The sequence below is a fragment of the Hyaena hyaena genome, unplaced genomic scaffold (assembly GCF_003009895.1).
Source record: "Hyaena hyaena isolate Hyena2069 unplaced genomic scaffold, ASM300989v1 scaffold_89, whole genome shotgun sequence".
Classification (NCBI taxonomy): domain Eukaryota; kingdom Metazoa; phylum Chordata; class Mammalia; order Carnivora; family Hyaenidae; genus Hyaena; species Hyaena hyaena.
This window is the reverse complement of record NW_024080719.1, coordinates 261,161-282,635: the sequence shown is the minus strand read 5'-3', so window position 1 is coordinate 282,635 and position 21,475 is coordinate 261,161. Positions and strand designations below refer to the sequence as shown.

At 40.1% G+C, this 21,475-nt stretch overlaps 1 protein-coding gene across 7 annotated transcripts in view; it reads right to left on the bottom strand.

The window, feature by feature from the left end:
- The window catches only part of DCLK2 (doublecortin like kinase 2), a 154,665-nt gene that overhangs the window by 14,613 nt on the left and 118,577 nt on the right, over positions 1–21,475 (bottom strand). For 4 of the 7 annotated variants that reach the window (XR_005528756.1, XM_039234366.1, XM_039234368.1 and 1 more), the window contains 7 exons: positions 19,172–19,247; positions 18,240–18,348; positions 16,097–16,154; positions 8,748–8,867; positions 8,362–8,508; positions 1,828–1,961; positions 1,326–1,403 (listed from right to left, as the gene is read on the bottom strand). Coding sequence is in view for 5 of the 7 variants with exons in the window: in XM_039234366.1 (XP_039090297.1) it covers positions 1,326–1,403; positions 1,828–1,961; positions 8,362–8,508; positions 8,748–8,867; positions 16,097–16,154; positions 18,240–18,348; positions 19,172–19,247 (722 nt within the window). In the remaining 2 variants the exon portion in view is untranslated. The remainder of the gene's footprint in view (positions 1–1,325; positions 1,404–1,827; positions 1,962–8,361; positions 8,509–8,747; positions 8,868–16,096; positions 16,155–18,239; positions 18,349–19,171; positions 19,248–21,475) is intronic. The other 3 variants (XR_005528757.1, XM_039234367.1, XM_039234369.1) reach the window with 1 other exon arrangement.

The following is a 21,475-nucleotide window of genomic DNA, read 5'->3' as shown; positions in this document are numbered from 1 at the left end:
CAGAGAAGGACAAATATCATATGTTTGCACATATAGGAGGATTAGGAGGAACTTAACAGAGGACCATGGGGGAGAAGAAGGGGGGAAATGGTGGGGGAAAGGGAGAGAGGCAAACCATGAGAGACTCTTGAATGCTGAGAACAAACTGAGGACTTGTGGGTGTGGGGGTGAGGGGGGAGATGGGCATGGAGGAGGGCACTTGTGGGGATGAGCACTGGGTGTTATATGGAAACCAACTTGACAAACTATTTGTAAATTAAAAAAAAGAAAAAGAAAAATTGGTCATTTAAAAAAGATATACCCCTTTCAACTTTTCTGCAGGTTTGAAAGCTTTAAAATAAAATGTTGGGGAGAGATGGCGAATTAAGTGTATTGAACTTATTGACCAAATACACCACCATAAATATGACATCAAAGAATATGCTTTGTTTACCATTTGATCCCTGACACCTAGAATAGTGCCTGGCACACAGTAGCTACTCAACAGTAGTTGTAAAATGAACAAAACGAGAGACTAAAGTGAAAAGAGAGCTCAAGAAGATGCATAAGAAAATCAAACTTGCATCATTAGATGGACTTCTACTTCCAAGTCATTAATTTGCTCCAAAGAGGAATATGGGACAGATCACAAGACCTTCTGGTCAAAGCTCTGCACTCTCGCAAGTCCACACTCCTGGGGTACTGGGTGTGCTCTGTGCCTGTGTGTGTGGCCACCTCTGCTCCCCCTGCCCCACCCCTGGTGAGATACATGATTACCAACAGTCAGTCTCTGTTCCCAGGCCTACTTATGCTGAAAGTATTTGTAATTCTACTTCATTAAATATTATGTGAATAGACAGAATTAATTTTAAAAAAAGAAGAGTTAACTGTTTCTATGAGAACTAGGTTGAAAGCTTTGGAAAGTGAGTTGTTAAAAAAAAAATGTGCTGTCAAATTAAATAGGAGAAATGACTATTAAGAACTGTAAAGGGTTTGTTTACCTAGAAGGATCAGACTGCTTCATAAGGATCTTTACCTCTCACTTCCTTTGAAAAAGACCAAGAATGGATATTGCAGACATTGGACAATAGGTGTGTTTTACAGAAGAGTGCCCACAAGAAATTCAGAGGACTATATACCAAGCCTCATATCAAAAGTGTGGTCAAGGAATATCCATTTATAGATTGTAAATTAAGAAAAAAAAGTGAAAGGTACATTTATATAATTTTTAACTGACATTTTTATTGACCAGTTCCTCGTCCTCATTGCCAGGATGACAATGTCTGCTTCCTGACCAAAGGGAGAGAGTATACAATTCAGATATTGTTACTCAAACAGCCACTGACCTTCGGAATGGTGGGAATCCACAGAGAAGTATGTAAGTGATCACGCCTGCTGCCCAAATGTCCACCTTCAGGCCATAGCTGGGAAAACAAAGTGGGTGGAAGGAAGAATTAATGATATTACTCCCAGGGACCCTCCACATTACTGGAGCAGTTGCCTTTGTTTGTTATGACAGAGGGCTTCGTCAGTGTCAAACTGCTCATTTCACACAGAGGAATTAACTACCCTTTGGACAGGGGCATCTACTTTTCTCTGGAGCTAACCACAATACTGGGGATTGTTGAGGTATTTCTAAGACTGGCCCTGGGACAAAAGTCCAGGCCTAGAGCTCTTGGACATAGATACACACACCTGAGTTTCTGAGATCAAAGTCATGGTGCAGGTAATGGTCTCTCCCACCCTCCACCTTCCTAGGAGGTATGTGAATACACCGGAGCCAGAGCAGCAAAACACACCTTTTTCCACCAAACTTTAAGTACTAACTAAAGCCACCAGGAGTCTTACCCAGTTTCAGCAATTATTTCTGGAGCCACATATGTTGGTGTGCCACAGACTGTGTACAAAGGGCCTTCCACCACAGTGGCCAGACCAAAGTCTCCCAGCTTCAAGGACTTGGTGCCGTCAGGATATTCACACACCTGGAACAGAAACCAGCCAATAATCAGAAGTAGTTTCTTTTCTCAACAATTCCAAATGGGCCCTTGAAATGAGGTAGAAACAACATTTATCAATAAACTAAAAAAAAAAATCTCACCTGTGATAATAATACACAATGATTTACTTCTGATGCTCTAAAGCTCTAAGTAAGGTTTTTCTTTAGAGATTTTGCATGCTTATGTGAAATATGGAAGACAGTATCTTCCCTCTTTGTAAAAAGTTCCTTATCTTGGGGTATCTGGATGGCTCAGTTGGTTAAGTGCCTGACTTCAGCTCAGGTCATGATCTCACAGCTTGTGAGTTCAAGCCCCACTTCAGGCTCTGTGCTGACAGTACAGAGCCTGCTTGGGTGGGTCTGTCTGTCTGTCTCTCTCTAAAAATAAATAAATAAATAAATAACTTTTTTACAAAAGCTCCTTATCTAAGAGTATAATGAATTTGTGTGCATGCTGGCACAGCAGTTAGGGGTGTAGGTAGCTGCTTACCCAGTGTGGCCTAAAAGGCAGGAAATGGACCTTTACTACATCCTCACTGTGTGAAGTGAGACTCAGAAATGGTGTTTATTAAGTGTCCACTAAAACCTTTTCATGTTTAGTTTAGAAAATAAAATCAAGACTTGTTCTCTGAACAGTGATGAATATAAATATTACATAAGGGAAAACTCTGGAAGTTTGGAAAGAAAATAAACTTTGGGATCCAACTGCCTGAACCTGAATAACCTCCATTCATTTTCTGGTTGAGTGACCTTTGAAAGGCACCCTGTGTACATGTCTTCACCTGTGAAGTGGGATGAGATGAGTCCCTAACTCATGGGGTTGGTATGAAGAGACGAAGCTCAGATCAGGGCTCAATGAATGTTCCTACCTTTTCCCAGAATGACTGGCTGATTAGATCAAATAATTATCATATTGGAAATGGTTTAACAATGCTGGTGAAGATCTGAATGCTTTTTGCTTCACAGATCTTCCTAGAAAACATTTCAGCAACATGTAAATTTCTTTAAATTATTTATAAGCCTTGATCCAGTAAATCTACTTCTAAGAACTAACCCTAAGGGAATAGAGATGAACCCAAAGGTTACACACAAAGCCACTAATCTAAGAATTTATCTTCGTTTTTAAAAAGTGGAAGGAACATAAATGGCTAACAGGACAATGACTTCATCAATCATGGACCATTCATATAATAAAATTCTATGCAGTCACTAATAAGCACATTTCAAATAAGTATTAATCCTATGGAAAATAGTCACTATATTACATAAAAAGAATATTCAAAATTATATATTAACTGTAATACACCCAAATTTTCAGTTTCTTTCTAGGTGGTAACACCAAAGATTACTTTAGCTTTCTTCTGTATACTTTCCTCTCATTTCCAAAATGTTTACAATGAACATGTGCTGGTTCTATAATCAGGAAAATTAATTTTATTCTTAAGCAAATTCTGCTTTGGGAATAAAAGTCTGAAAGTTACATTCTAAATAGAAGGTTTTTAGATTTAACTATGTAATCTTTAACCTACTCATCTTTTGGATGTCCATTCTAAAAACAGTGAATTTCAGAGAAGAGTAACTTCAGAGAACTAATCTATACTGATGTAATGTCTTTCTCTATTTTTATATTTTAGTCATATTTAGTTTCCTTTTCCTCACATTTTACTACAAACTGAACCAGTTTCTCCCCCAAGCCACTACTTACTAAAGGATGAAAGATTTAGAAAATTATGCTTTTTCAAGATAAGCATGTTAACAACATTGTCCATTAATCTGATTCTCAGTGAGGGGGAGTGATTTATACAGACATCATTAAAAAGCATCAAGAATCTCAGGGCTCCATTAAAAGGCAGGATACTGAAATGCCTTCCTTACCTGTGATGCCCTCATCAGGTGAAGAATGTTTTTCACCTTAGTATTTAATAACTGCTTCCACATTTATGTACTAAGTATACATCCCAAACACACATCTTTATGACTTTCAAGTTTCATGGGAGTAATGGTGAGGCTGCTGAGTCCCTCACAGATATTTATCATTCTGAGTCAGCCACAACTCAGCAGAGGAATATTCAAAGCTACTAATGATTTAGCCTAAAGCAACAGAAACCAGGTTTTCAGTCATGCCAGGGTCTAAGGACGACCTTCCATCCATTATGTTTAATGTAAACATTAACGAGAACAATCCGATATAGAGAATTACAGTTAGAATTTATGATGCATTTACTGAAACCCAGACTTCACAAATTCCCTAAGTAATTGCAGTGATAAGAACATTCTAAGCAACATTATAATTTTAAATGTCTGTATCATGAAAGTAAAAAAAAAAGAGTTTTATTAATGTCATTGTTATTTTGTTTTTACAACTTTAAAATATACTCATTAGGTACATTTTTTGAAAAATAATGTTTACTTTAGACATGCAATTTAGGGATGCCTAGGGGTATTTGAGGGTTGCTATGGACACTCAGAAGTCCCTGAAGCCCCATTTCTCATATCCCCTGTAAGGAATTCAGAGTCAGATTCAGGAGCATAAATAGTAAGGTAATGAACAGTTTATAATCACTGAATTATGTCTGGGCAACTGTCACTCCTTGGCTAAACATCTAAAGAGAAGTATCATAAGGAGCAGACAAGCCTGAAATAATATTTTATTTGATTTGTTTCTCCCCAGTGCTAGACACAGAGGCAAATATATGAAAGATAATATGAGCAAATTTCAAATCTTAGCTGGAGATTCTCTTCAAAGCAGGAAAAAATATCTATAAATCTACACCTATAGACACACATTTATACACTGCTTTAAGAGAATGGCACGGACATATAAACACATATGGCTTTGCTTTAAGAGCCTGATTTTAAGAAAGAGGTGAACAAATGCATCAGGACCCCAGAGAAAGGCCTTCTGTTCTGGCAATGTGCTCAGTTCTCTCCCCAGTTACTGACATCCTCAAAAACTCTAGAAATGCCAACATCTTCCCACACATTAGCTCTAATGGACCTCAGGGTCACCCCCTTGGGGTGATTAGAAAAATAACTGTTACCTCTGTTTTACAGATGAGGAAACTGAGGCACAGAGAACTCAAGTTACTAGTAGCTACCAAGAGGGGATTCCAACCCAAACCATTCCCATCCCTCCGCACAATCCTGCAACAGATTCTGTGTCTGAAAGTGAGAGACTAGGCCTGGTGGAACCCTGGCTGCAGCCTGCACCCCCACGCAGATTCTGAGTGAATTTAAGCAATCACAACTGTGAGAACTCCAGCCCTGTGGTGTTCAAATGCCCCACCACAAGCTGAGAGACGCTGTGTCAAAAGTTGCGCCCGGAATGCAAAAGTTAAAAATGTGAGGAATGCAGATCCCACGTACAGAGTAAACGCTGCTTGTTCTCTAAATAAAATGTCAACATAATGATTTAGAAGGGCTTCAAATAGGAGAAACCAGCCCTCTTCTCTCCTCGGTCCCCAGAACTCCCGGAAAAGCAGAATTTATCACTGGTCTCTCATAGTTACGTCTGACAGGGCACCGCCAGGCTGTAACTCACAGCATTAATGGCCACCTCAGTGCTCCCTGACACGCCGACCCATACATCTCTGCTGGCAGGGTTTTAAATTATGACCCCACTACCGGAGAAGGGGATGCAAATCAGATATCTGAATGCTCTGCTGTTTAAAAATGGAATTCGTTTTTAAAGTAGGGAGAAGCTGATGGTCACTCTGTGTACTTATGTCTAGTGCCTCGATGGCACTTTCTCATCCTAGGGCAATGCTGACCTACTGACTCAATCTAGACTCTGCAGAGTGGTCTAGTTCAGTTTTTGATGGCAGGTATATATTTTACTTAGATATGTGCAGCTAAGGTTTCCAAAGCCTGACCCTTTTATAGCACACATTAGCCTCATCCAGACATCAGTTTTATCATCCTCCTTCTCTCCCCTTTGGGTAGCAGAGTGGGGCTGGTGCAGGTCTTGAAGAGGGGTGAAGACTCATCTAGGGCAAGTTAGACTGCACGAGGAAGTTGGTTCCAAACTCCTGGTTACACTCTGAGACATGTCATCTTGGAGACACCAATCTCCATTCTATTATCTTCCTTTGATGTGTGACAAAAGGATGAGGGATCTGATTCTGAGACTCACAATACACACTGTGAGTAAAAAAGAGAAGACATGAGAGGGGAGAGTGGAATCCGTGATCTGGGAAATGGACACTCCCTGGTTACAGGCAAGTTCGCTAATGCCGCAGTCACCTTCCTCACAGGGCCTTGTCATTCAAAGCTGCAGTATGGGTTGGCTAAACAGAAACCAATTATCCCTGGAGATGTGTGGCTCTGTTATTTTCAGAAAACATCAGTACGTGCAGCCACCAGGGTGAGGTGCGCCATGGACAGCAGGGAGAAATGAAGGAGGCATCCTCTTTAATACCATGACATTTAGGTCTGGCCACCACCAGAGAAGGCCCTGTCACCTTTGTGAAGCCCCTGGACGACCTCAGTCACATGGTGAGGAGCCTGGGCCTGAAAGACACGGGAAGGTCATAATGGGTGAGAAGACAGTTTTGAGGTGAAAACACCATATTCTCACTTCTATCTTGAGGTCCAGTCCTCCTTAGAGATCATAAAACCAAGCCCATGACACATCCTGTTTTACAGAGAAAGGATATTTATTTTCATAATAGGAAAATCTAGACCTGGAACACAATTCCTCAAGGCAGAAGACAGAAAGGAAAAAACTCACATACTTATAAGTGGGATACTCAAATGATATTACCAAAAGGGGAAAATGGATATTCTGGATTAGCAGAAAGCCCTCAGGATGGCCTCAAAGTCTGAACATCAAGGCATATTCTTTTCTATAATTATTTGTATAGTACAAGTATGAGACAAGCTATAAAGACCTGTGTTTGAGTGCCCCTCTGCTAGCTAGCTAAGTGACTGTCGATGGTCAGACAACAACCATTTACTTCACATCCACCATGTGCTTCCTTGAAACTGTCCAAGGCACTGACGATATAAAAATAATCAAGACACAGACCTTACCCCTAATGGTGCTCACCTACAGAAGGAAACACACAAGCACATGATAAACTCACCACACCAGGAAATGTACAGTAGAAACTAGAGGTGGCCATGATTGACTCTGCCAGGGAGTCAGGAATGATGTCAAAGAAGACCTGCCTTTTACTCAGTGCCTTATAAGATGAACATGTTTGCCACATCACTGGGAGAGAGGACATTTGAAAGTAGACCAGTATGGAAATAAGCAATGATATATAATGGTGTCGATAAAGTTAAGTCTTAACTAATGAGTGGAGACAGGAAAATCTGGGTTTGTATTATCATGATATAAAATACTCAGATAACCTCACCTAAGTAGTAATGATGAGGATACTCAGCCTGGAAAGGTAGAAATAGAGAAAAAACAGTCTTATGTGTATTTGGGGGGAATATGTGAAGAAGCCCCTAATCAGCTTCTCTAAAATTCCTCTACAGTGTGGACACAAAGATTGGCCCAATTAGTAAGCTGTGTTTATTAAGGCCATCATGGTGGTGTGCTAAATAGGACATGAAGGTGAGTGTCACTCTGGTCAGATGGGTGGGGAAGGGTGGGTAACAGGAGAAGTGACTGGAAAGGTAAATTGGGCCAGATTATGAAGCTCTCCAAGTGCCACAGACTTTTTCTGTAGATCAGTGGGACAAATGAGACTTTTAAGCAAGAAAAATCAACATCTGAGTCTCAATTTCTGTACCTGTGAAGCTGAGATAAATGGACTAAATTATTTCCAAAGTTCTGCTCTGCATGTAAACAAACTGTCACACTTTACTTCTGTCTCCTATAAGCTTCTCATTCTATCTCTGATTTATTCCACAGAATTTTTGCCTCATAAAATAATTTTTTCTCACCTTTCTTTAGTCAGTACCATCAATCAAAACATAAATGAAAACCTATCACGCCTGGATAGCTCAATCTGTTAAGCATCCAACTCTTGGTTTCGGGTCAGGTCATGATCTCACAGTTCATGGGTTCAAGCCCCACATCGGGCTCTGTGCTGTCAGTGTGGAGCCTACTTGGGATTCTCTGTCTTCCTCTCTCTCTCTGTCCCTACCTTGCTTACACTCTCTCTCTCAAAATAAATAAACTTTAAAAAAAAACATAAATGGAAATGTGTTTTCTAATGTCTGATAAATAAATACAGAAATACATATCAATTCAAGAAATCCATTAATACTTTATGATCACTGACTTGAGCCATGCTGATTCTCCTAATTTAAATTCTCTCAGTCCCTTACTGCAAGATTGGTATAGACTCTGAAATGATACTGTCTGCATGAGATCATGTCACCTTAAAGGAAGAGAGGCATGAACTGGAACAAAAAAAGCAGAGATGACGTACCAAGAGGTTCTCTGGCTTGATGTCTCTGTGCACAATGCTGAGGCCATGAAGATACCTGAGGGCGTTGGCCAGGTTGTACACCATCGCACTACCATCTCTCTCAGTGTACTTGGTTGACGAGGTAATTGCATCAAAGAGATCTCCACCCTAATGGACATATAAAAAAAACATAGCAAAATGTCAATAGTGACAGTCCTGTGAGAGTAACAAAGAAGGTTCATCAGCCTGCAGCAAATGAAAAAATGACTTAAGTGCCATGAAAAATGATGATAAATGATGAAAGTTTCAAGGCAGTAAAACATTTTTCCAATTAGGTCCTTCAAGAATATGATAAGTCTTGGGATTTGGCAGCAATGAAATCGCTTGAAATCTCTTCATCCTCTTACTTTGACCAATTCCATCACCAGGAAGAGCTCAGTAGCTGTTTCCATTTCCTCGACCAGCATGATGATATTTGGATGCTTCACCCTGCGCAGGATTGACACTTCATTCTCAATCAGGTGCTCCTGTCAAAGGAAGGGGTTAGAGACGTGGGTCAGAAACCACAGAACCATCTGCCTGATTTCTACATCCTGGAGACTGCACAGTGTAGACTGGATGCCAAGGGAAGCAAATCAAACCCTAGCCAAGCTGGTTTCCACAGGGACAGGACAAGCCAGCATGACATGTCATTGTCACCAACAAAAAGGGACTGACATCCTTCAAAATGTCCCTTGAAAGGGCTCAGTGGTGCTTCCCTGGCACATAAAACACACTGCCTTCTCATCTCTTCAACACCTTAAGAGGTCATGATGCTGAAAGTTTGGGCACACAGCACTGTGCTTTGTGATTCAGCTGGAACCATTTTTTTTTAATTTGACTGTAACACTCAAAACTAAGATCAAGTATGAAAGGACAGTTGCAAGCATAGGAAATAAAACTTGAGCATTAAGTTATTTTGTTATTTTTAAACCATTATTAATATGAATTTGAGTTTCATGTTGAAATTTACAAAAAAAATTTTTTTTCCTCTATGGCTGGATGTGGAATCATTCCCCAGAAGGATGTTCCGTATCATCTTGTATTTCAGAAACCAGGAAACAGAGAACCACAGGGACCACAGTTCTCATTTTATTTCTAAACACTTCCCTAAAAATACTACCTGATTATCAATCCTGGTGAGTCATGCATCCAAGATGAGCAGCTATAGCAAAAATGTTTATCCATGGCATTAAGGAATTATTCTCAGTATACCAACCATGAATCATGAACAACCATTGTTTGACTTTATTATGAGACATGGAAATGTGTCAGTAATACCACATTTGTTGATCCTTAGTAGCTATAATAATGAATTAATCTGAATTGAGGGTATGCTTTGTAAAATTAACTAACTGCCCTGACACATTCTAATTTTTCAAATGTAACCTATACCTAAAACTTACTGTATACAAGGTATCATTTGCTACCTAAATACACACACATGTATACATCCATATGTGTGTATGTCCCTCATATCATCCCTTTTGCCTGTGCCATCATGAATCTCAGAACCAAATTTAGTGTCCACTGCAGCAGTAAGATAATTATCCCTAGGTCAAGGTGTCATTTAGGTTCTTGTCTTATCTTCACACATCCAAGTGTACATATGGTTTTACTCTAAGCCACCTCAAATACTCTGACAATAGATGAAGTATACAATATAACAAAAGCATAGCATCCACAGAAAATGTGTGCTAGCTCCCGCATATGTGGACCGTTTCCTGAGCATTGAATGTCCCATGCTTGTGCAAGTAATCACTCAGTCCATGTTGGCAAATGACAGTGCAAAAAAGTAGGAAAAGAACCAACTTTTACTAGGAATCTAGTCACTATTTGTCAGTCACTTTGCAAAGAAAGTACTTGTGTAATGTCTTAACACTTTATCTTTAGAACAGCTTTTGAGGGAAATGCAAACCTCGGTTTCTGACATCCAAAGCCCACATTTTTGTACTAAACAACATCACCTTTATTGTTGTCTTAATTATTATTTTTTAAGTAGGCTCCATGCACAGTGCAGAGCCCAACACGGGGCTTGAACTCACAACCCTGAGAACAAGACCTGAGCTGAGATCAAGAGTCAGACACTCAATCCACTGAGCCACCCAGGTGCCCGACAAGATCTAACCTCTTAAGAAGGAATGCTTCAGTAAAAGTAGGAATTTTTCAAAGTGAAAATGACAGTTGCAAAGCTGAAAATACTTGATTCATTGAAGAGATAGAAACTAGAGGTAGTATTACACTAAGTTGCGGGGTCAGGGCAGAACCACACTAGGCTTTGTGCAGGGAGGAGAATCTATAACACTTAATGAGCAGGGGTGGGAAGTCTATGCCCAGCAGGGGACTCAGCAAATGTTCCCAAATCTCCAGGAAGAATAGTGGTTACAGGACTCTAGTGCACCATGGCTGGGAGGCTGGAAACAGGGCCTCCTGTTTCCAAACTCCTCTGTCTACATTACGGAGCCACAGCACAACGCAGCAGACATTGCCCTGGTCACTCCCAAGGGAGGCAGCTCTACCGCCAACTCCTTGTGGACACAGAAACAAAGACTCAGCAAACAAACACTCCACATTTGTTCACTTACTTGGAGGCCTTTGGATCATCTGGGCCAGCCTTGTCCTTTATCACACTAACAAGCAGAGTTAGATGTACTTTTTTGAAAATGCAAAGTCGAGCAAATGCACTTAATTCTCTCTACGTGAAGCCAGGATGACAGGAGTTACTACCACTGCAGTAAGAGAGGCGTTTTGTTTTCAAGCTAAATGGATCTATGGCTTCAGTTCTCCCAAGTTGGAAGAGTCCATAAATTTACCTCTATTCAGGGGCTCTGTTAGTGATGCTAATTTAGAGTGACATATGTAAAATAATCCCTGTTAGAGTACCCCAGGAGCTCTCTTGAACTGGAGTTAAAATAAGATGTCTACCACCTAAGGAGACTACACCTTTCAAAAGTTATCTTTTTCAATAAAGGGCTCAAAAGAAAGTCTTATTGGGAACTTTCTGTATCCTGGATCCTCCCCGAGGACCACCGGCAGTGTTACATTGGAAATACTGAGCAAGTCCTGCAACATTCTCTCCACCACTATGTGTTATCTCAGCTTCCAGCACTCTCCTCCACAATGGCTTGTATTCTAAGCACACAGTGAATGTTTCTGTTGGAATGTGGGAGATGTTAGACTTTGTCTCCCAACCTCTGAACTGTGACTGTAAAACTGTCTAGGAACAATCCACTTTTTAAACTAATCATCATCAGAAGCAAAACGAAAGTAGTCCATAAAAATCTTTCCAAATGTTATCTTCCTATTTCTTAGGCAACTCACATGTTATCTTTCTTTATAATATGTAAACTCTATAGATTACATTTGCCAGGAAGAAAAAAAAAATCTCTGAATACAATATGAATGTCACTTTTATCTTGAACTGCAGTGAACTTGCATTATTGAGCCATCTACCATTATTCACGTTAAGTGATTCAGGATTCTAACTCCAAATAATTTACATATGAATCATTTTGTGGCAGTGTTCCATGGTTCTGAGAGTAAATAACAAAGAAAACTGCTAACTTGGCAAAGGATACACCTTATCTGTGGCTGTGGTGGTTTTTAATGTGGGGGGGGGGGAGGGAGCTGGAGAGAGAAATGGATTGGGGAATAAACAACTCTCCCAAAACAGACTCCTCATCTTTTCTCCACCCACTCCAGCCACACAAAGCGGTCCTTTCCTTCTGTGCCCTCTGTCTCACTGAATGAACCTGGCTGTCCATGTCAGACAGGGATCCCCACGCCCTTCCCTCATCCCCTAGCACAGCCCATCAATCCCCAATCCCTGCCATGAGACCTTCTCAACAGCCTCTGAATCCATCCATTTACCTCTATCCCTATTACCAATCTCTCACCTGGACCTCCAGAAATTTGCACAGGTTTCTCTTTCTGGAATTCCCAACCCCTCCACTCCTTAGGGGAACTCCTATGTATTCCTCAGGTCCAGATTAGACCTCACCTTCTCTAAATAGCCTCCCCTGCTCAACCATGGCTGGGTTAAGCACCCTTCTTACTTCCCTCAGTGCCTCCTGTGCTTGTTCCAACCACTGCTCTCACCCTGCTGCCTGGATGCTTCTGTTCACCTTGCTTTCCTGCAACCACTATAGTTCTGAAGTGCCTGAGTGAGTGAATAAATATACCACACATTGCTCTTGGCCAACAGTGCCTTTCCAGCTGGTATCCACATTGCTTAATGAGTATCACTGAGGATAATACAATAAGAGAGAGAAAAAGTTTAAATCACCCCATATAATTTCCATGGTAGATGTATGGAGTGGACTGAATGATGGCCACCCAAAGATATCAAGGCCTAACCCCTGGAACTTGTGAATAGTACCTTATTTGGAGAAAGGGTCTTTATAGATGTAAGGATTCCACAATGAGGGGATAACTCTGAACTATCAAGGTACCATCACAATTGTCCTTATGAATGGAGGCAGAGTTCACAAACAAAAGAGGAAAAATAAACACACAGACAAGAAAGTGATGTGAAGACAAGAGGCAGAGGTTGAAGTGATGTGGCCACAAGCCAAGGAATGCCATCAGCCACCAGAAGCCACTCAGAGTCAAAGAACAGATTCTCCTCTAGAACTCCAGAGGGAGTATGGATTTCACACTTCTGGGCCCCAGAATTGTGAGAGAATAAATTCCTGCTTTAATAAGCCACCAAGATATGTAATTTATTCCAATAGCCTCAGGAAGCTAATACAATATACATTCGGGTTTACACTGTGCTTGGTTCCATTATATGTAGATAATGAATGCACAACTGGGGGAAGCAAAGGATGTATCACTTCTAAGCACCATAACAGAAAGCTCAGAGCTTCGTACCCTATGTGGATTTAATAAATAACCATTTAGAATGAGTATTATTTAGAAAATTAGATATAGAAGAATTCTTAAATTTACAAACATCACAGCCTTCCAACAGCCTTCATAAATCTAGCCCCACAGCAGAGCTTGCAATAATCTCCTACTTAGAAGCACCTAACATGCTTTCCGTCCTCTGGGCCTTTGCTCAGGTCGTGCTGGCTACCTGGAAGCCTTTGCTTTCATTACTGCCTATTGAAATCCTACCCAGTGCTCAATGTCCAGCTCAAATGCTTACTCTATGGCTTCTTCACTGATCACCTAACTTCTCTCTCATGTGCTACCTCCAAACTCCCCTTATATTCTCTGCAGAACTGGGATTAATTTATATAGCATACACACACACACACACACACGCTATTTAACCTTCTTCCTAGCAGTGTCTTTCACACACATTAAATTTTAGCAAAATGAGCCATCTAATAATGTATATGTAAATTACAGAAAGGCAAATAGAAGGCCAGAAAGGTTAAAAACCTTTTTCTCAGGTTCTTATTACATGAACAAGTGAATAAATTGAACCTGGATATGGAACATGACAGACTGCCTAATATATAGGCTATGGAACCAATTGGCACAAAATTCCAATCACTGTTCTGCCTCTGTGTGACTTTGAGAAAGCTTTAATCTGAATCTCCTTTTATAGGTGAAACTGTGTATCTTGTTGAGCAAATCATTAAAGGTAATGCGCAAAATTCTTTTATGTCCAAGCTTGGGCATATCATTTTCAACATTATTAATTTTTCTGTATACAACCCACAAAGCAGAGGTAAACCAACAATACCACAGAATAGTAGCTAATTCTGCTATACTGCCCCCTAAATTTTTTTTTAGTGGTTGAGTCTTTTTTTTTTTAATGTTTCATTATTTTATTTTTTGAGAGAGAAAGACAGAGTGGGGGGAGAGGGAGGGGGCAAAGAGAGAGGGAGACACAGAATCTGAAGCAGGCTCCAGGCTCTGAGCTGTCAGCACAGAGCCAGGCACAGGGCTTGAACTCACAAAACACGAGATCATGACCTGAGCTGAAGTTGGATGCTCAACCAACTGAGCCACTCAGGTGCCCCTACTGTCCCCTAAATTTTGTTTTTAAAAACAAATTGTCTATACCATTTTTTTCTAAAATAATAAATGTGGCATTTTGCAAAGTCTCAGCTTCCTAAGCTGTCACAGTGTGGTTAAAAAAAAAAAAAAAGTTATGACAAATGTGTCTTTTGCCTTTCTGAAACTTCATCATATTTTAAGTTTTTTGTTAAAAAACATTTTTATAGAATCCAATGAAGACTAGTTTAGGAGTTCCATAAATACAACATCACTACTATCACTTCAAATTCTCCTAATTATAAATTCTGAATTCCTGTGGCATATTAATGTTAACAGTTAAAATGTGTTAAATTCTTATATACTGCTACTTCTCTACATGTTTTCCATACCTCAATTCAGTTAATATTCATGATAACCTTGTTTCTTAGATATTATTAACAACCACATTTTAGAGATTACATAACTTTTCCAAGATAATATAACAAAAAGAAGCAGAACCAGGACTAAACTTTAGACAATCTGGCACTAGAACAGCACTGTTCAACAGAAATATAATGTGATCCACACATACAAATCTAATTTTTCTCATATCCCCATTATGAAATGTAAAAGGAAACAGATAAAACTAGTAACTTGTATAACCCAATATATCCAAAGTATTATTGTTTCAACATGCAATCAAATTCAAAAGATATAATGAGGTACTACATTCTTTTTTCTAAGTCTTTGGAAAATCTACCATGTATTTTACATCTACATTTCAGTTCAGACTAGCCACATTTCAGATAGCCACATGTGTTGGAGAGTGAGTTCTAGAGCCTTGCTCTCTTAAATGCTATGCTACCAGAAAGTAATCTAAAAAGGTCTGTCATTCCTGTTATAGAATAATTAATTTTTCAAACATAATTAACTTAGCAATACTCCAGCAGCATTTCATCATTTGATCTTTCCCAACCCAGCTTGAGAGTGGGACAGAAGGAAAAAGTTCATCTAGTGGGGGGGGGGGAGCAGGGAAGACAATTCTTCACGTGTTTCTGCACATCTTCATCAGCTTTTGTGACAAACTATCTTCCCAAAGGTAGAGTTAGGGTCTCCCTCAGGGGCAGAGGACAGATTTGGTTCCTGACCATGATAATAAAAATAAAGTTCTCCCCTGGGTCAAGATTTGGACAAGTTTTCTAGGAGCCCCTTCATAAGACTGGGGGTTTACTAAGCTTGGGGACCCTCAACTGTGATGGAAACATTTTGTGTGCACAGCAACTACCGTGGCCCTTCCGCATCACTTCTATGGGATTTGGGGGCTAAGGGGAACCAAAGCCACCTCTTGTGCCATGAGTACTGAAGTCTTTTGTCACTGACCCAGCAATCTGGTGTCTTCTGCCAGAATCCATACAGCTAGCAGACTAATTTGTTAGTTTGAAAGCAAGGTAAAGTCTTAGACTCGTTATGGTTCATGATACATCTTTTGAGCACTGCTGGGTTGGAAATAGGCATCTCCCAAAGAAGAGAACTTACATTTTCGAAAGCTAGGACCATGTGAACTCAATTTACAGTTTTAGGATTAAAGTTTTTTAACAATGACAGGACCCCCGCCCCCCCCCCCAAAAAAAAAAAAACAAAAACAAAAACCCAGCTTGATAGTACTTCCACCGTTTTGATCAGTGGCCTATTCCTATTAAGGCCTTGCCAACGTCCACATAAACCCCAGCAAACACCTCACCAAGGTTTCTCAGTTTCTTTCACACAAAATTTATGTATACTGTACCTTTCCACAACACTTGGCTTTGTCTATAATCTTCAGGGCAAATTCCTTTCCAGTGGACCTATGTAACAATCAGAGAAAGGCAATTTAAAGATACAAATAAAGATACAATCATTCCTGATTTTCCTCTACAGCACAAATTCAGGAAAGAAGGGCTGGCTTCCTCATCTGCACATCAGGAGCAATGTTGAGTGGGGTCAGGGAGAAAGGTACCAAAAAAAGAAAAAAAATCCAAAGCCATCCTGTCAATCTCCTTTTATAAATATTAATAATTATAGTATTATTAAATAACTCTCATATTAAAAGTACTTATGTTGTACCAGAGCTGGACAAGAAACTTTTTCCATACTAAAACTCCAAAATAGTTCTCTTAGGAGGCAGAATAAAATTAAGAAAAGTGAATCAAAGTAACTGAAAACTTTCTATTAATGAAACTTTCTATTATCAATATATCTTTACATTAATCTATCAATGATTAAAAAGCCCTAGACTTTCAATATCTATTTCTCAGCAAAAACTCCATCTGGTACCATTTTACCCATACCTTTAAATGCTTATATCTGGTAGTAAAGAGACCGATCATTTACTTGGACACACAAATGTTGATGTTGTTACTTAACTTTTAATCATCTTTAACATAATTTAACCTGAACATGCCAAAAAATTTCTTGTAGAATAGGAAAACACTTCAACAAAAAATACAGCAGTATTTGGAATATATTAGTTCTCTCAAGTACAGCTGTTTTTGCCACATAGTCATAGTACACACTGCTTACACTGACCTTAAAAGAATAACTTTCATTTAAATTACTCAAACTCGGATTCAGATTTTTTTCTTTAAATTTTTTTAATGTTTTATTTATTTCTGAGACAGACAGAGACAGCATGAGCAGGGGAGGGTCAGAGAGAGAGGGAGACACAGAATCCGAAACAGGCTCCAGGCTCTGAGCTAGCTGCCAGCACAGAGCCCGATGCGGGGCTTGAACCCACAAACCGTGAGATCATGACCTGAGCCGAAGTCGGACGCTTAACCAACTGAGCCACCCAGGCGCCCCCGGATTTAGATTTTTTAAATATTTTATTATTTTGAGAGAGAGAGAGAGAAAGAGAGAGAGAGAGAAAGAGAGCAAGTGAGAGTGCACACAAAAGCATGTGCAGGGGAGGGGCAAAGATAGAGGGAGAGAGAGTATCCCAAGCAGGAATTGTGGGGCTCCAATTCAGGAACCATGAGATCATGACCTGAGCTGAAATCAAGACTCTGAGGCTTAACCAACTGAGTCACCCAGATATTCAGGACTCAGATTTCTAATGAGTCTTCAGAGGCTGTATTTTACCTACTTAATTTGTTACCTGGAAGACAAGCTATACATCAGGGCTAAGTCAAACAATGTAGAGGGCAGGGGAGCGTCCTCTACAAGGGGCACCAAAGCTTCACAGGAGACTGATGAAACTGAAAAGCTGTAGTTAATCTTTCTGGAAGATTCTCCACAAATAATAAAAAATTACCACTCAGAACAGGTTGGACATTGGCCTATAAACACAAAGACTAATGTGAGTCTTTTCCAGTTTTTATATGGTTTACAAAAGGCCTGGAATTTAAAATAATGGATTTCTTACCACTTGAGAATTTAAGACCTTAAACAAATTGAAGTTGAATAAGCAAAAATATAATTTTCATATAGGCAAAAGTTGGCTGACTCTGATCTTAATAGATTCAGAGCTCATGTTCCTGAACTACTAGTATAAGCAACTAAGTGTTAACAGAGGGCTAATGTGGGGTTTAAACTGGTTAATAATATAGGAATAGCATAGAGAACAGTGCCTAACACAGGTAAGTGCTATAGATTTTTTTTTAAATGAATCTTATCCTTCCCTATTCCTCTCTGGCTCGTGGATGAGACCTGATAAATCTCTTACGCCAACTGCATACAAAGCAAGTTTATATTCTGCATGTACACCTATATTTTTCGTGGACAAACTGCCAGTGGGCTTACAAAGCAGCTGATCCTAACAGTAGACTTTTTCAGGAAGGGGGAAAAAGAGACTTCCCAGGAAGGCATATTATTCATTCATTCAGATAAGAATAAACTCCAAGGAAGAAATGTACGTGTAGGTGAATAAATGATTATCCTCACTACACACTCACCTGTCCATGCACTCTTTGACTACTGCAAAATTCCCATCACCAATAACCTTCCCAATTTTGTATTTCTCAAGAAGAGTAGATGATTCAGAGCACCTGTTTCCATTCACACCTGCACAGAAGGATAAATGCAAAGTCTAGCAAACACATCATCATTTCATCTAGATTCCTATATATCCAGACAATAATAAATTGCAGTGAATTCATTTCTAAATCTATGGCGAACCATAAGAAAATTTCTAAGCATATTTTCTGAAGAGAACACCTGAATCACCAATTTACTTTTGACCTGGTTGTAGAATCCAAAACAAACATAATCAATACACCTAACAAAGCCCCCAGGCATCAGCTGAAATCAGTAAAAGGAAGTTTAACCTAAGCTTTGTAAACTTTTTTGTTAACACTCAAGAACGGGGGAAAGGGATGATAGTGGGGATTTGATCTTAGAAATTTTCAAGATTTCTCCCTAGGATTTTCCAGTAAAAAAATTCTACTCAGCTGGGATACCTGTGAAGGCTAACTCTGGCTCTAGGTCTTCTGAAAAAAAGGCAGGGGAGAGGGAGAAGGACAAAGTAGTTACAGTGACTACTTTTACAATGCGTTCCCAGTGCCCTGCACATAGCAGACATCCAATGAAGAAACATACTTTTGCTACCTGAGAGAATGTCTACGTGTAGGACTTGTGAGCAGACAGCTAAGGAAAAAAATAAGGAAGCCCAAGTGTAAAATCTGAAATTGGGTTAGCTTAATTAAAAACAAGGAAACTTTATATATCTTGCAGTGACTCCCATTCACTATGGCTCAATAGGCTAATTGGTGACATGATTACATCCCTGTTTAGGAAGATCATAATTTAGCACAGGTGGGTTCTGGGTGGCCACCAAGTTCACATGGATGACTTCCTGTACAGAAGTAATAATCAGATTGAGGACTACCTTCAGGACTCATGCAACGACCAAGCTCAGGTCCACCATTTACATTGGAAGAAGATCTGCCATGTGCAGAAATCTGCTGAAAGAAGAGAGTGACCATTACTTATCAGGATAAATTTACAAATCTTTGACTAGCAAATCCTTAAAGAATAGAAGATGGCTATATTGTGCAAAAATATAAGACACAAAAAGAGAGGAGGCATCCCTTTCTCCTCATCTTTTCCATATATATATATATATATATATATATATACATACCATTAACATATTTGTTCCTTAAAGTATTTTCAGTTCAGACTGGATTTCAGGAAATTGACAGTATGTTACTCTCTTAGGTACTGTTTTACTTTTGACCTCAGTGGAATAAAGTAAACTATCATGGCACCAGAGATGAATGAGGAACTATAGGTAATTCCAAGAAATGTTAGCACCGAGTCCCCAGATCCCACCACCACCCTGTGGCTGACCCCAGGGGTTCCTAAAGTGGAGCCCTTTTCCGAACTCTAGACCCATGCCTAGGACTGCACCACCTTCCAAACCCTCTGTGGCTTCAGGATCCAGAGTGTTGCCCTGGCTCAACCCTCATATTTACTGACACCAAGAAAGCAAGAATTCCTCCTAAGCATTTAAAAAACTTTTACTACTAAGAACTACAGGGAAATAAAAGATAAAACTAAAAGATAGGTTCCAACTCAGTGAAGCTGCAGTTCCCAGTCACAAAAATATCTGTAATTCTTAGAAGAATTGAAAAACTCATATTAGGGGCACCTGGGTGGCTCAGTCAGTTAAGCATCTGGCTTTTGACTATCGGCTCAGGCCATGATCTGACGGGTTCGTGGGTTCAAGCCCAGAGCCTGCCTGGGATTTTCTCTCCCTCTCTCTCTGCATTCCGACCCCCCCCCCAACTCATGTGAACTCTCTGTCAAAATAAATAAAACTTAAAAAAGAAAAACTCATATGATATTCTTCATATCAAATTTATTATTACGTATGCTTAGGGAACTTTTTTATTTATCTCTAAGGGCTTGTAGGTTTTTAAGCTCAAATTTTCCTCTTTGACCTTTGTCTTTCTTTAATGATTCCTTTCAGGAGCTTCCAAGGTCAAAGGACTGGCCAAATACTGAGAAACCTCTTTGACATCTTTTGTACTGCTATGGCTACCTGCTTGCCTTGATACCCAAACTATCCTGGTACCTCTGTCCCATAATGGCTATGCCTTACTCATCACTGCATAACTTGTATGCAGCACAGTGACTGATACACACAATCCTGAATTAATACTTGCTGATCCAAAGCACAAACAACACAAAGCCCACTCCCTTCCTCTGGTTGATGCAAGAACCTTGTAAAGACTGAGTTTGGTCCAAAACCTAGGAAAGCCCAATACTGATTTATACACGTTGCTTCAAGTAGGATCATCCAGAAGCCCTTCTGGAATAAGATACGAGTCTCAAGAATAAGAGGCACTAAAAATTGGTCTGTTTTCTCAGATCCCATGTAGCCACACCTTGTATGGACAGCAGCAGCATGTCCTGTTGGGAAACATGAGGCCAAGGGAAGGAAGTTCTGAGAGAACCAGTCAGCTCCCACCCTGAGTGGCAAACATGCTTCTCACAAGTTGTCTCCTGCACCTTGACATGGAGAACATGCGTGCGTGCAGGTTCCTTTCACGCCACCCTTAACTTGAAGAAACTGCTACAGTCAATTCATACCTCACTATTCATGGACTCCTTGGAGTTCATTTTGTTTCTCGCGAGGTAAATGGAGAATACAGTTTTTGGTTTTCATTTTTGTTTTTTTTTTTTGAGAGAGAAAGAGACAGAGTGTGAGTGGGGGAGGGACAGAGAGAGAGGGAGACACAGAATCTGAAGCAGGCTCCAGGCTCGGAGCTGTCAGCACAGAGCCCGATGTGGGGCTCAAACCCACAAATGTGGGATCATGACCTAAACCAAAGTCGGACACTTAACCAACTGAGCCACCCTGGCGCCCCCAAGGACAAGGCTTTTCAAATGTTAGCCTTTTTGTTTTCTCCTGGGTTTTTTTTTTCCCCTGCTGAAATTAAAAGCAACTCCAGAATCAGCAGTAGTCTCTGCTAGAATGTTTAAAAGGTAGATTGTTGGGGCGCCTGGGTGGCTTAGTCAGTTAAGCGTCCGACTTTCGCTTAGGTCATGATCTCGCGGTTTGTGGGTTCGAGCCCCGTTTCTGTCTCTGTGCTGACTGCCTGCTCAGAGCCTGGAGCCTGTTTCAGTCTGTGACTCCCTCTCTCTCTTACCCTCCCCTGCTCACGCTGTCTCTCTCTCTCTCCTA